The sequence below is a fragment of the Carassius auratus genome, chromosome 43 (assembly GCF_003368295.1).
Source record: "Carassius auratus strain Wakin chromosome 43, ASM336829v1, whole genome shotgun sequence".
NCBI classification, from domain to species: Eukaryota; Metazoa; Chordata; class Actinopteri; order Cypriniformes; family Cyprinidae; genus Carassius; species Carassius auratus.
Genome location: NC_039285.1, coordinates 11,516,545 through 11,532,936, shown reverse-complemented (window position 1 = coordinate 11,532,936; position 16,392 = coordinate 11,516,545). Strand labels below are relative to the sequence as shown.

Sequence of the window (16,392 nt, the reverse complement as noted above, 5' to 3'; positions counted from 1 at the left end):
GTCTCTTACACCCTACACAGTCAGTCAGACAAGAGAGCGGCTAACTGTCCTGATCCCTTTGCGATGGAACTAAAAATATCCGGATGTTTTAAAGTGCATTAGACAGTAAAATTGACCAGTTGAACGTTGTTTTGAGCAATGAATTTTAGAGTGGATTAATCCAATTTATTTTATGGGTACCATTCAAAGGAAAAAATCCTCCAAAATTCACTTAGTTTATATTTTGATATTTGAGGTTTTACGATCATCAGCGTTTCTTTTAGTTGTGTAGGGGGAAGTGAGTGAGAGGATGTGAGGGAATGAGAATGCATGTTCTGCTCCAGAGTTGACCTCACATTTGTGGTTGGGCAGGTGCCTTTCTGACATAAGTCACTGGCCTGAGTCATTTTAATTGGTGCCTCCAGATGCACACACACACACGCACGTACCTGATGTAGTTTACTGACATTGTGATGGAGGTAAAGCACCCCTCTAGAAAGGCAACCTGAGCTGAAAAATACCAAAAACACTGTCATAAAATGCTAGCAGACCTCAACGGCCTGCTCTGAACCACTGGCTGCTGAAAGGATGTGTGTACTTGCCAAAGCTCTCTCAGAGGAGCCGCTTTTACAATGTTGTGAAGACGATGGGTAAACGACACATGCATCTGTCAGTTTAAACAACAAAACTAGTGGCTTCAATAACCCACATAGACCTGTCAGAAATTGCCTGTAAAATATAATGGCAGCGTCAGAAATTAATATTATTATTATTTTTTCCTCTCATAATTGATTGTGAGAGGGCCATTTTTGGAATCTGATTGATTATGGCTATTAATAGTGAAGAACAGAGAGAGAGAAAAAACTTGCTATAATGCACAGGATACATTCTAGATCTTGAATAGAACATTACAAAATATTGCAAAGTGTAACATATACATTTTTGATAGCATTTTTGCCCTTAGCCCTGAACATCTTGTTTATATTTGCATGAGCAGCTGAATGGACATATACTTGATTTTAGTGTGTGACTGGGAAAACTCGAAAGCAAACAAATGCTCAATGAGGTCAGGTAAAGCCATAGTCTGTGTGAATGATATCGGGCTAGTTCCTGTTACAGAAGGTTGAATTAGGTGAAAAAAGTACACCTTAAATAATATACAAAAACCCTCATTTCAAGTTCAGAATAGTTGTGAGACAGAGTTTAATTAAATATTTTATTACAAAATATATATGTCTGGGCACTCATGAATCAGATCATTGTTTTTGTGATCTGTTTGATTTACACAACCTGGATTCACTCAAATGAATAATGCTTTCCAGTGTAACTAAAGAGAGAGAGAAAGACTGTCTAGACTGTTCAGCTAAACTTTTTGATAATTCATCATTTAAACACAATTGCAGTTTAAGAGAACATATTTGATTATTTTGCTCACTAAGCTGCTTGCAGAAACAATGTAGCATTTTATCAGTATTTACTGGAAAAAAATAGTTACTATGTAATTACATAATACATAACTGTAAATCTCTGAACAGCATCAAATTTTTCATTATCTCATGCTTTAAACAATGCTAGATATATTTCCTAATGGGTCTTGCTTTTCTAGAGATTTATTAAACTATTTACCTATTGAGAATAGAAGACCAAATACCCCATTCTCTTGATAGATATGTAACATACACCCATGCCATAGACTTAAATATCATAGAAACACAGTATATAAATATTATAAAAATATATATTAAAAATAAATGCACATAGTGTATAGCTTGTTGGTTTGGCATTCATGTAAATTCCCTACCAATGCATTTTTTATACCAATGAACACAGTTAAACAAAGCTAAAAATAACAATAATAAAAATTTGCAATATAATATGAATTAATCCTCAAAACCCCAATATGCTGCTATAAGCAGTCAAAATAAAATTCAAGCAGCTATCAGAGCCCTACATGCTCCGGATCAAGCGTAAAAAAAAAAGTGCCTTTATTTGAATGAGTGGCTCACATCAAAGAGCGGAGGGGGAAGAGAGAAGCAACACACAACAATACGAGAATCTGGATGTGTATGTGTGTGCATGTGGTGCACCTTATTAATGAAATATAATTCCAGAACAACCTCTGCGTTTAAAGGTGATGATGTGAATGTTCGCACGGAGAAATCCAGGCTACTGTCTGTCGCTCTGCTCAACCATTCCCTTTGAGCATGAAGGAGAGAAAACCACCAGGGATTTCTGTTCTGGTACACGCGCTCAAAGGAAAGCACGCCCAAAGCGGCTGCATCTGTCATATGGAGGGGAATTAAAAAGAGAAAACAGAGCAAATGGCTAAAAATAAATAAATAAAACATGGAGCGTAAAACGAACAAAAAACGAGGCCTTCGCTACAAGCTTAATCTCCATGATCCTTAGTCACAACTCTGACCAACAGTCCCCTAAAACTGACAACATAGATTTATTTGTGTCAGGGGCATACAAAGCCACATAGCCTTGTGTTATTTGGGGGTAGGCCGCTCTTTTGAAGGCTCCTGAAAGGGTCCCTCAAGGACCGATTTGCATTTGAACGGGGGCAACTTTTCAGATGCAAACCTAGCATTCTTCATCAAAATATTTGCATTGCTTTGACACATTTTCTTGTCACAGTCCATGTGAAAAGTCTCACCGAAGCGCTCCTCTTTTAACTTTCACCTCTAAACGGATGCAAACACAACCGTCCGGGCACAACAAACACTTCAATCAAAGTGAAATAATAGTGTTATTTTGTGTAGTAACACCAAAACAAAAGTGCATTTGTCTTTGTAGGAGTAGATTTGAGCACGTAAGTGAGCAATAAACTCAATTTCAGACAAATATTGAAAATATATAACATTTAATTATATTCTCCAAAAAGGCACTTATTAACAGACTGATCAATGCCATCTTGTGAGAAATCAAGACAAAGCACAATTAAATATATATATATACAATAAATAAAAGTCCTATTGAACAAGTAGTTAACCATATTAACAAGTCATTGAACAGCTTTTAGATGGGGACACTGCAAGAGCGATTGCAGATATTTAGAACTGATTAGGAAGTGCATATCTGTCTCATTCTGTGCTACAGCAAGCAATAATTAAATTCTCCCTTTAACAAACAAGTACTGTTAATCCATTGTTTAGCTGCAATGTTGGGTTTTAAGTTTGTTCACTTCACCACAAAACTTTACTGCGCCGTATGTCTTATTCTCACAGAGTCACAGATGAGGCCACAGTCTCAGTGCTGCGCTCATACGTGTGTGGGACAGTCCAAGTAGGGATCAGTCTTTGACATGTGCAGTATAACGGCAGGTGCTTTGTAGTGGCAGTGACTGGTGCTGCAGCTCCCGCTGCAATGCTTCCTGCAAGTCCTGTCTGTCAACTTCCTGCTACACAGCCCCTGCCAAGTCTGCAGCGTCTTGGAGCTCCAGACCCACACGCCACTGGTGATGCCCACCACCAGCGACATGAAGATCTTCAGCATGAACACGGCCACGGTGGGCACCGAAGACTCCAGGGAGCAGTCCTCGTTCCTCCGACCCGGGTATGTGATGCATTTGCTTTGCAGTCCTCGAAATTTCCAGTAGTCCATGTTGATACGTTCATAGAAGTAGCAAATGATGACGCAGGTGGCGGGAACTGTGTACAGGATGGAGTAGATGCCGATTTTCACCATCAGCTTTTCTAGCTTTTCTGTGTTTGTGCCTTCGGTCTTCATAACCTTTCGGATATGAAAAAGTGCCACAAAGCCGGTGAGGATAAAAGACGTCCCAATGATGAGGTAACAGGACAGAGGCACGAGGACGAAGCCTGTTAGCGCCCCCACATCCATACTGCCCACATAGCACAGTCCGGTGAGCTCGTCGCCTGCCACTTTCCGCATGGTGAGGATAACTATGGTCTTCAGTGCAGGGATGCCCCACGCAGCCATGTGGAAGTAACTGCTGTGTGACTCAATAGCCTCGTGACCCCATTTCTTACCTGCCGCCAGGAACCAAGTGAGGGTGAGGATGACCCACCAGATTGAGCTTGCCATGCCAAAATAGTAGAGGATGAGGAAGACTATGGTGCAACCCGTACTTTCCAAGCCCTCTTGGATAATATACAACTCGCCGTTCTCACGGTCACACGCAATGTTCTCCGCCCCAGCGACGGATCGAATGATGAAGGCGACTGAGTAAACGTTGTAGCACATGGAGAGGAAGATGATGGGCCGCTCTGGGTACTGGAAGCGATGTGGGTCAAGCAGGAAGGTCAGGACTGTGAAAGCTGTGGATACGAAGCACAGAGTGGACCAAACCACCATCCAAATGAAAGCAAAGTCTTTATCCTGTCTGGACCAGAACACATCCACGGCCGATGAGCAGCGCGGAGCACAAGTCTCACTCTTTTCCACATACTGGAACTTTTCCGGGTTCTCACAAACTCCCGTGCTTCCCCCTGAGCGACCGTTCCCAGCACCAGGCTGCTTCGGTCTGGGCAGAACAGGCAACATGCCCTCTCCTTTCTTAGTTTCGGTTTTGGTATCATTTTCCGGGGCTTCCATGCACAGCGCGTTGGGGTCGTTTCTGGTGGGCAGTTTAGAGCAGTCCAAAGAATCAGGCCAGGCGTAATTAAACTTCTCCATGATGGGCGAGCACTTCTGACGTGCCTGTTCGCACATCGGACGGCAGGCGGGGATGGATGTGGACACTTGGTCCGTACACATAGGGGCATAAAGAGAGCAGAGGAAAAATCTCAAATGCACATCACAACCATATTCCACCAGAGGGGCGAATTCATTCAGCTTAATCGCAGCTTCTCTCTGATTGGCATGGTCCATAAAGTTCGGCATCCGAGTGAGGTTGTACCCGATGCCCTGGCACATAGGGATGACGACAGGCTCGCATTTAGCCGGTCTCCCTCTCTCCAGGTCATAGGAGCCAATCTCTAGACTATATGCAGCAATGACCAGCTGACACCACAGAGAAATTACAATTTTCAGAGGTGAGCCCCCCATGCTGGATTTTCAGTCACCTTTTTTGAATGAGCTAAGTTAATGAAAACTTTCCTGGCATAAACAGTCCCAAGAGAAGATGCTTTTGTGTGTTAAGGGTTATTATGTAGCTCCATAGACACTGTTTAGATTAAAAAAGCTTCAAAGAATATTTTGTCACCCAGTTGAAAAAAAAAAAAAAAAAAATTTGAGGAAAAGCAGATATTCCTCTGAATTAGACTTCTTTGAAAAAGGTTCCTTTTCAAAGTCTGCATATCATATAAATGTATGCTTAATCTCAAAGTTCTTCCTATGTTTTTATGAAAAACGCGAGTGCACAGTCACTTAAAACACAAATATTTCACGTCAGTCGTTACCGTCATTATTAGGACAAATATGGGCATCAGGAGCAGCTCAGAAAGAGAAATAACAAATGTGTCCTTGTCTTCAGTTATCCCCGAACTTCTGTGGAGCGTGTAGTCCGTGCTCAGCTCTTGTGTCCTCCTCACATCTCAACTGGCGCACACTGAACTTTGGCTCTCCTCTCAGTGTCCTCTAATAAGGGGGCGGGGTATTCATGACGCAGTCGCATGGTTCCTCCTAAACACTTCTTAAAAGCCAATGACGTCGAAAATGTGCTCCGCCTACTTACAACTGATAATGTATTGCGTTTATCGTGGCTCCGCCTTCCTACAACCAAAAAGGCGCTCAATAAAACACAAACGCTCAGCCTGGATGTCTTCCATGGTAATATTAGCTTCAGCCAAAATACATAATTATTTTTTACTACAAACTATTGTGCGATCTCATTCATACAATATTTTTTTCTTATTATCATTATGACATTGGTGGCTATATTACTTTTAGTAACAATAATTGAAATATTTTCGTGGAAACTACCATTGTGATTTTTTAAAAGATTGTATGTAAAGTGTCCAACGCAAACTGTAGAATTATTTGTTTTATAAGACTAAACTAATTTTACTTTGCATTCCTTACAAATTTCTATAAACAATGTAAATCCTTTTATATAAGATTTCAACCACAGATTTAGTTGTAAAATGATGAACAGCCAAACCTGATATAAAATGTCTCCCAGTGGCCCTGGTATTATAAAAAAAGCAATAAATAAGGCCTAATAAAGCAATGGCAACAGTGAAAAATAAGGGCGCAAAGGAATTTATCAAAATAGCTGCTATGATATTCAACACCTCAGGATATTGCTGCAAAGGAGAGAATTTCATTCCAAATGTAATGAAAGAAAAACAAAGCACAGACAAGAAACCTAAATTATGAAAATAATTAATCTTTCACAGATTCGTCTTTTATTAAACTTCAATATTTATACTGAAAACCTCCACTTTCCGTCAATGAGAGATTCATTTTAAAGAAAAAACGACAATTATTACCATCTAGTGGCTATACATTGTACAACACTTTCACTAGACGGGCAATAAACTTAAAAGTTTACTTAATAAATCAAACTTAAAGAATATTTAAAAATGTTTAGGTAGTCTGCTAATAAATATGTTTAAATTCATCATTCTCTTTTATTCCAAGACCCATTAATAACAAACTGAGCTCAGTTCTCCAGCCAAACGTCTGGTCAAAATAAAACAAGCCATAGTAGAAATCCCTTCCGTTTGATGTGGCGACAAAGGGCATTTAAACCTTTTCTCCCGCGGTGTTAGATTGTGAGCAGTTATCAGATTTGGATTTGGCATGCTAAGCCTCACTTAGCCTGAAAGAGCACAGAGTGAGTCTCATACACCTCTAGCCCAGAAAGGAAATACATACCAGACAGAATGATGTTTATCATTCTCAGCATTTGTACGTCAGACCCCAATCCAATCCATTACCGTTAAAGTTACATTTACGAAAACCCTTTTATTGAAAACCAACTTGCATTGCATAACAGTTATTGTGAATTCCCTGGAACACAAACCAATGACGATGCATGGTATTAGTAGCCTATAGTATCACTTTAAAGGAACAGTTCAACAGTTCACCCAAAAAAGAAAATTAGAGGATAATTTACTCACCCTCAGGCTAAGATGTAAATGAGTTTGTTTCTTCATCAGAACAGATTTGGAAAAATTTTGCATTACATCACACCAGTGGATCCTCTGCAGTGAATGGGTGCCGTCAGAATGAGAGTCCAAACAACTGATGAAACACCACAATAATCTTAAGTAAACCGCATGACTAAATTAAAATATTTTGAATTAATACCCATTATTAATTCAATTTTAACTTCATATCATTGCTTCCAGCTAAAATATGCATCCTCAGATATTCCTTAATTGTTTTGTTTTTTTCTGAATCAGTACAGAAATATGCACAAATCAAGGAAAGGTTGAGAGAACATGGGATGGTCGTTTTCACTGCAGCAAGTGGATTTTGGACTTCTCTAAATGGATTTCTCTAAATCTGGACAGCCTAAAGGGTGTGTACAGTTTTAACAAATTTAACAAATTTAATTTTTTTAGTTCCCTGTCCTCTCAGGTGCCACACTCTCTCCATCACCTCCCAGGGACTGATATGAGATTTTTATCAGGTAACAGAAGTCTATGTTTGCCCGCCACCTATCAGAAACATTTCCACCCTTTTAATCTTATCTGACCACTCAGAGATACCTCTGTGTTCCCAACTGACACAAAATGCGTCTCTAAGGCCCCGTTTACACTAGTGCATTTTCATTTTAAAACGCATAAGTTTTACTACGTTTACGCCCATAGTTTATACTACTCCGGCGTTTTCCACATTCAAAAACTGAGATTTTAAAAACGCTGCTGACCTCGTTTTAGTTTGAAAACTTCGGGTTGCATTTCAGTGTAAACAGACCAAAACGGAGACTTCAGAAAACGATGGCGTGGCTGCCCACATGATCTCTGTATTCCACTGCTCTGGGTGTGTGTTCACGGTGTGTGTGTTCACTGCTGTGTGTGTGTGCACTTTGGATGGGTTAAATGCAGAGCACAAATTCTGAGTATGGGTCACCATACTTGGCTGTATGTCACATCACTTCACTTCACTTTACTTCACTTGATGACCGTGTAACCGTATCATGAACAGTACCACTGCCAGTGACTAGCAACTGTTTACACTTTTACACACATGACCAGTGTGCATGAATGGTCACATGACATGTGTTTTTGATTATGTAGATCATGCATGGAGATTGTTTCTGAAACGCAGCTAAAATGCCAGTGTAAATGTGGATCGTTTTAATTCTAAAACACCGTTTTAAAACGAAAACACACTAGTGTAAACGGGGCCTAAAAAACAACCCATGCAGACTCACAGTCTGGATGCGTCTTCTGCAAGCAAGACTCCAAATCCAGTCTAATTAAGAAGCAGGGCCACTTGCCTAAAGAATTTACAAATTGCGGGTGACATATGGAGGCCTTAATTAGAGCTCACCCAACTGTGAATTAAAGTGATGTGAGATCATGTCATGACACCATATCCTGCTTGGCTAGCAGTGCCATGGTGGTATCTCTCTCACTCAAGCTAATGGAGCTCAGAGCACTTAGGCTGTCACTATTTATCAGAACGGCCACCATGTCCTGTGACTTGGAAGCCATGCGTCATCCGTATTCACTTTTCTTTTTTGCATTGTACGCAAATAGAGAACGATTATTATGGAAACTCTCTTGGAGCGCTGACATAATGGAGGTGTGGGTGCTTCTTAAAATACGATGGAAATCACAAGGTCCGATGCTGCCTGCAGGGACAGTGTGACCGCTGAGGGTGGTATTGATGTGGAGCATACGTCGGGCTGTTTGACATGTGTCAGGGTAAGATATCTGTGTCTGAAAGGAGCAGGGCCTGCCCCGGGATAAGAGAGGTATGGGGACAATGGCATCAGCTGGAATTAAGAGAGCTGCACTCCTTTCCATTGCGTTAACCTACTGTAAGCTTGAGGAGAGCTCTGTATATAACTCCCAATACAAACATGCAGTGGCCCCAAAAAGTATTTGGGCATTTAAACCACACTTAAAAATGTCTAAATGTTCCTTGTATTAGATTCAATCACTGTAGTTGCAAACTGTAGTTGCACTTGCACAAAATATAACATTAATGAAATAAAGAGATAATAAAGAGAATACATAATTTTTTTGACACACTTCTGAAAAATGTCAAATATACTACATATGAAGACCCTACTTATGAGGGTCACAAAAAAGCATATGTAATTGCATTTAGTATTAATTTAACTATAATACATTTCCATTACTTTGAATTTAACATGCAAATAAGAGTCTGAAAACGTTACATTCAGGTTGCACTTCTTCTTCTTCTTTCCAAAATAAGTACTGTTTATTTTGAAAGTAAGAAGAAAGGCATATTGGCATGTGCTCTGTGGACATATTTAAATCTTTGGCATAATCTTCTAAACGGAATGTTAACACAGAATTGAAATAAATGGTGTGATTACTGTAGTTATTGCACACCACCAGCTGAATTCCATTGTGCAGGGGAGGATGGAATATTTAATGAGGAAACAGAAACAGAGGAGACTGATTATCTCTAAAAGCTCCTTAAAATGAACTCAAATGGAGTTGAAAATGAGTTCATAGTGAACTTTTTAAGAGGACAAATGGGCCATGGTGTGTGCAGAGAATAATGGCTGTTTTTAGCAAGGAAACGAGAGAACAAAAACATAAGATCATATGAATATAAATCTTATAAATAAAACAAATTAAAAAATAACACTGCAGATGGTGAAGAAACTATTTTCACTCAGAAACTGCTTGTACATTTTACAAACAATTACAAAAAAATGGCAAGTAACACACTGAATTATACATGAAACATTGAACTCCAACAGTATTTTCTTGTAAAATAATTTTTATACAGCTTAAAAAAAAAAAAAAAAAAAAAAAAAACTTTAAAGTGTACATTTTGTGCATTTCAAGACTTTTCTGGCATTCTGGCATTGTGACAATATTTGTATGAAGATTAAACACATTTTTGCCCCGAAACTCATTAATGATTTTTATCATTTTACTTTTTTATTTTATGTAATTCTCAATAAAATTAATAATGTTTCTCAAATATAGCATAGCATGTAATAAAGAAATTAAAAAAGTTAAAAAAAAGACAATTTTGGGCAATGTACTTCAATATATATATATATATATATATATATATATATATATATATATATATATATATATACTTTTTTTGTCTATTTATTTAGGTGAAATATGACCTGCACATGTTCTTAGGATGATGGGTTTTGTGAGATTCGCCCAAATATGCATGTTTACACTCTCCTGTCATAACAGAGACACTATTAATGCACCAGCAAATCTGTTATCATCACAGCCACACTGCATCAGTTCCCATAAATAAAAGGCAGTATTCATATTCACGTCAACTATGATTTCCCTCTGTCATCAGAAAAACCGGGATTTGATTTCATAGCTGTTCAGGTCTCAAATGCAAGACAATAGAGGTGTCTTTGTAACTGCATCCTGTCCCATATGATTATACGTTTCTCTTTCTCCGTGTTAAACACACACACACACACACACTGTAAACACGTGGAGGAGTGTGTGGCAGGACCTGATGGATCACCTTGATTAAAACAGAGTGTAAAAGGATAGCCGCTCTCTCACATCTGGAGTCAACACACACTCACTCACAAAGCACAATGCTAACACTGTTTCAGCTAGCGTTATGTAATTACTTGCACTGCCCCAGTCACACCGTCTTACAGTATAAATTGTGTAGTCTGGATGCGGTGACATGTTTCCAGGTGAACGTCAAGGATGTTTTGTTCCAATCTTCAGGGTTGATTTCTCCACAGGTTCATGTTTGAGCCTTGTTTAGCCTTCACCTTTCATTAAAGAGATAGTTCACTCAAACTTGAAAATTCTGTCATTATTTTCTCACCTTTAAATTGCTCCAAACCTGTACGGTAGCCACTAACTTCAACAGGATCTTTTTTCCATGAAATTAGCAAATGTTTGTTTCCCAGCATTCTTCAAAATATCTTCTTCTTCGGAAGAAGGAAACAACAGTAAAGGATGACAGAATTTGAGCCGAACACTAATGATGGTTGAAATGCAAAAGCAGTTCTGTTAATCACTTTTAGCTATAGATATAGGCTATAATAAGATTATGCTGCAAATTACAATTTATATCATTTTGATGAACCGAGTCGTTAAAGTGCTGTGTAATGGGTTTTTGGCTTTAAATTCTTCTGCTATTTTATTATGTCAATTTGCTCACCTAATTCAAATGAACAATGTTAAATGAATAACACTTACATTATAGTCCCATTAGATAATGCTTTAACTAAATATAATTAATAACATTAACATTATTTATTATTATTAACAAAACTTCATCTGTTCATTGTTAGTTCATGTTAGTGCAGGCCAATGTTATCAAGATTACAACTTAATTAATAATGTATTAGTAAATGTTGAATTTAAAATCAAGTAAGATTAATAAACACTTTAGAAGTATTTCTGAGTAATGTCCATTTTTAGTTCATGTTAAGAAATGACATTGTAAAGTGTTACTGTTAAATCGTTTAGCAAAATATACACTTGGAATCTTATTTGAGATGTATTCCGGGTCAGTTCAAAAGCATTTGACATAATCCATCATGCTTTTTCTTTTTTTTTCTTTTTTATTCTGTAAGTGACTGAAATGTTTGATTTGATACGAGTAGATTCCGTTCTTGCATTTTGTGCGAGACATTGTGAGAATGTTATGACACTGAAGACGCACTGAAATGGCTTAAATCTGATAAAAATAAATAAATAAATGTATTAACCTCAGCATCCAAGATCAAAATACATTTTATATTAAGTGATCTGAGATATTTGAAAAATCATATTTACAAAGCATTTCTAATGTAATTTGATAGTGATTACTAAGTGCCAACCCGATGCATCCAGCGGAAAAAAGCGAGCAGCGTTCTCTCTAGTTCTCTCCCTCTTACTCGTCTAGTCTTTCCATCAGCTCCTTTGATCAGCGTTTCATATTAGAGAGGGGCTGATCTCAACTTTGAGACACCAGCATAAATCATCTACTCAGCTTTCACATAAATAACGGCCCAATCATCTCAGTTAACACATGCTGGTCATCCCTGCCCTCCCACCAGCCATCAGCACCTGGCACATAAGAACTCTCTCTCTCTCTCTCTCTCTCTCTCTCACACACACACACACACACACACACACACACTGTACTATCTGTGTTTTGTCTATCACACACTTTCACACCCTCATTTCAATTCTCCACCACTGTCACGCACGAGAGACCTATTAATAAGACAGAAATAGCAGCAGCAGACATAGGAAAACAAGAACAGTGGACGCATTCTCTCCACTGTCATTCTTTTTGGTTCTTTTAAAAATAATGTTTGTGTTTTTTAAGTGTTCTTTTGAAAACGAAGTTTGTCATTTTTTTTAAATGTTAAAATACCTCCTGTACTACCTTCCAAAGTCTTTAAGCACTGTGTTTTTATATGTGGCATTATGAAAACATTGCTGTGTTTCAGCTTCCAGACCAGACTAGCCTTAGCATTGCTTCAGCCAGCGCTGGGATCTAAAAAGTTTCACCTGGCAGATGATAAAATGGGTGAAAAACACTACCAAAAGTTCAAATGTATGGGGTTGGTAAGTTTTCTTGGTGATTTTCTCTGCGCTTAACAAGGCTGTATTTATTTGAACACAGTGAAATAGGTAATATTGTGTTATGTTACAATTTAAAACAATTGTTCTTTTTAATGAATTATATTTTTGAAATGTACATGTAATTATTTAGCTGTAGAGTGCATATACTTTGTGTTTAAACGGAAGTGTGTATACTTTGAAACCCAAGCCATGTATAGATATCAAAAACAAAGATTTGGTGGTGAACTTTCATTGTTCAGGAAGCTTAATGGAAATTTCTAAATAAACGAACAGACACAAATGAGATTTAGCTGTTGACACGCATAAGAAATTAGAACTATAAAATGAATGTATAATAAGTCCAAAAAAATAAAATATATGTTTGAGAAATCTTGTGATTGGCAGTTATGTGTGGTACATATTTGAAAAGGTTTCAGGAAATATGCAGGTGATATTACTGGAGTCTTTTTCTCAAGAGAAATAAGAATAAAAGAAAAAGCCCTTTTGCTCTCCATTTTTAATAATGAATGTCGTTTGTTTCTTATGGTTAAATCTGAAGTGTGCAGATAGTGTATTGTGAATGCAATAAATAGTCTGTGTCTAGACAGTTGCCTTGGGACGATTAGAGGACATATGTGTTGTGATAGTGGCTATCTTCACAGAAAGTTTAAAGTAAATGACCCCATCCAAACACACTTACAAACACATGAACCCACAATTTACCACAGCACTCCAAGACCCCTGTATGTAATCTTACTATCACACACACACACACACACACACACACACCCCACCCCGACGGATTGTTAGCGCTTCTGTCGAGCCATGCAAGGCCTATTAATAACGTGTGGATGGATGGGAGAGTCAGGTGGCCCAAGGGGGAGACATCCCGACATGGGGCGCATCGAAGAGGCCTGGAGCTCAGTTACTGAATGACAAACGGCCCCTTAGACAGATCCAGAGAGTTGCTGTTAACCTGCATAACAGGCCAGGAGAGGTGTCAGTGTTAAAGGCTCTTTATGCTGTCAGTACAGGATCCACTCTATGAGCAATAACTATATTGAACACTGAGACAGACAGTACATGTCTGCATGCCACAATAATGATGCAGCACTGCATAGAACAGTCACTACTCAGAAGACTCACAATTGCATAACAATGCCTTTCCAACCCCCAGGACACCTAAGATATTCCCTAGCAACACCCTGGTAACCACCCCAATCTACTCAGCCTGGGGAAATGACGTATAAACCATTCAAATCATCCTTGCAACCACATTTGCTAACCATGTTGAATACCTAGTAACAACATGCTGGTTACAACACAGAGCACCAATTGCATAGCAATGCCCTATACCAGGGGTATTCAATTAAAATGTAAAGAGGTCCAGTTAGAGAACATTTCTTGAAGCAAAGGCCTTTGGCTCTATTCCTCTCTGTTAACAACTCCTTAATGGCAAGATAGATGTATTCTCCTCTTGTACTGGTCTGAAGGTGAGTGACACCTAAAAGGTCTTCACAGAATGCTTTCTGGTCTGTGTTGAAAAATCTGACATACACTAACAACTGAGCATTGTCTCAAATGTCAGTGGACTCATCCAAAGCTAAGCCTACACATGATGCCATATGCACAGCTTCATCTAGCTGGTTAGCACATCCTGAATTAATATTTCAAAATATATAATATTAATAATGCTGACATAGGTATTTGCTTATGGGTATTTTATCACAAAGATATTGTCTTTGTTTCCCTCAAGTAATGTTTTGACTGCTGCACTAATGGATTCTTTGATAACCCCTCCATCAGTAAATGGCTGTTATCCCAAAATCCAAGCAACTCTGAGGGAACACTCATGAGCATGTTGTTGGGCAGTGAACCTGTGGCTCAGGATCTTGGTTGACTGGGCTCTGAGACTACTTATTTTCTGTGATCTCACTTCAGATTGGAGTGGCTATGTTTGGTCATAAATTTTAATGTTTTGTCTCATAATAGTGTTTCACATTGGCACTTTTAATAAGTGCCATGGTTTCTGAATATATGAGACACACTGGTTTAGTGCTCCCAGTGGCAAGTATAAACAAAAAATGAGTCTGTCTATTCTGTATTAAATGCTCTATTTTTGCTGTCCACTTTTCTTTTCTTTTTGGAAAGCGCCATTTGTTCCTTATTTTTCCATCCCTATTCCATCTCACTCGCCTGTTTCTCTCCCTTTCTTAGGGATGGTCAATACCACATATTTTGTTTTCAATACGATACCGATAATTTTAAAGGCCAGTATCGTCGATATCAATACCAATACGATACTTCTAAACTGAACTATGAGTACAATGGGTAATAATACCTAATTAACTTTATATTTGAAATGCATTTTAACATTCAATACGCATTATTTTCAACATAATATGTTGTATTTTTGTTTAATTTAAGTTAAATTAAATTAAAAATTAAATTAAATTAAATATATGCATTTAACAGACGCTTTTATCCAAAGCGACTTACAGTGCATTCAGGCTATTAATATTTACTTATCATGTGTTCCCGGGGAATCGAACCCCCAACCTGGCACAATACTCTACCAATTAAGCTACAGGAACACTATATGTTTAACACGTGGTTAAAATATGGGTACTGTAGTGGTAACCAAGGAAATCTACATAGACTATAGTTAAACTATGTTCACTTTACCATGGTTCATTGTCATTAGGGACTGCCAGTAAAAGGCTGTTGCATGCATTAAATGCAACCTTTTTATTCAGAGTGTGTATGATTTATATTAAAAATAAAGAAAAGAACATGAGCAATATGAACTTTTAACATTCAAATTTAAATAAATGTACTGCACAAACTAGGGTTACAATTTCAATAGGTTTATTGTTAAATAACTCAAACATATAGCCTATTTGTTTCTGCCTTGTTCTGGGCTACCTTTTCCAAAAACATAAATGCTTTCTTATTATAGGCTACTATTGGGAAATGCAGCTCTATTTAAATACATTGTCAGAAGTGAGTGAACGCTCTCTGTAATTGATTGATTCTGCCTTGCAACATTTGCATGTATTCAGATGAGTAGGAAAATCCCTTCCACACAATTATTTGCTAACACAGGTTATTCGTCCAATTTAAGGCATATTGTAGGCATTGTTTTTTGTTTAATAAATAAAATCCCTGGTAAATAAAAACACCTTAGTATCGATATTTTTTATTTAAGAAACAGCCTGTCGATATATCGATACTTCAGGATCGATTCTCCCATCCCTACCCTTTCTCCGTCTCACTCGTCTTTTTCTAAACTTTCTTCTGTCTGTTTCTCTCTGTTTTCTACATGTATCACTATATTTCTGCCATCTTTTAATGTGTAACGTGGCTCTAATTCTCTCATCTGTCTGTACCGTAGACGACTCACAATGTTTGGCGCCTGGAATGCACAGGTTTGATTGGATGAGTGGTATCACGTGGGATAGCTTAACTCGCATGCAATTGGTCTATGCTTTTCAACTACCCCTACCGTAAAGACTAAAAAAGCTGTGCTGGATGGAATAGAAGAATTATAATAGATTAATCTATTATAACCTTTCGTTTTGGCTGTAGGTCCAGGTCCGTAGGGGGCGACTTCTGGGTCCAGACCCGCGCCACGGTCCACCTGTTAGTGACCTATTCCCTATACCAACCATTCAACAATGCCCTGGCAAAAGCCCAAAACACTTTAGTATGATTGACATAGCAACAACCTAGCAACTACCCAAATCAACCTAGCAATAGCATAGCAATGTCCCAGTAACCAGCA

General features: G+C 38.2%; 1 protein-coding gene across 1 annotated transcript; it reads right to left on the bottom strand.

The window, feature by feature from the left end:
- Positions 1-1,221: 1,221 nt before the first annotated feature.
- fzd9b (frizzled class receptor 9b) lies at positions 1,222-5,506 on the bottom strand. The gene has a single exon (XM_026231053.1). The coding sequence runs from the start codon at positions 4,990-4,992 to the stop codon at positions 3,244-3,246; it is 1,749 nt and encodes a 582-aa protein (XP_026086838.1). The 5' UTR covers positions 4,993-5,506; the 3' UTR covers positions 1,222-3,243.
- Positions 5,507-16,392: the final 10,886 nt, after the last annotated feature.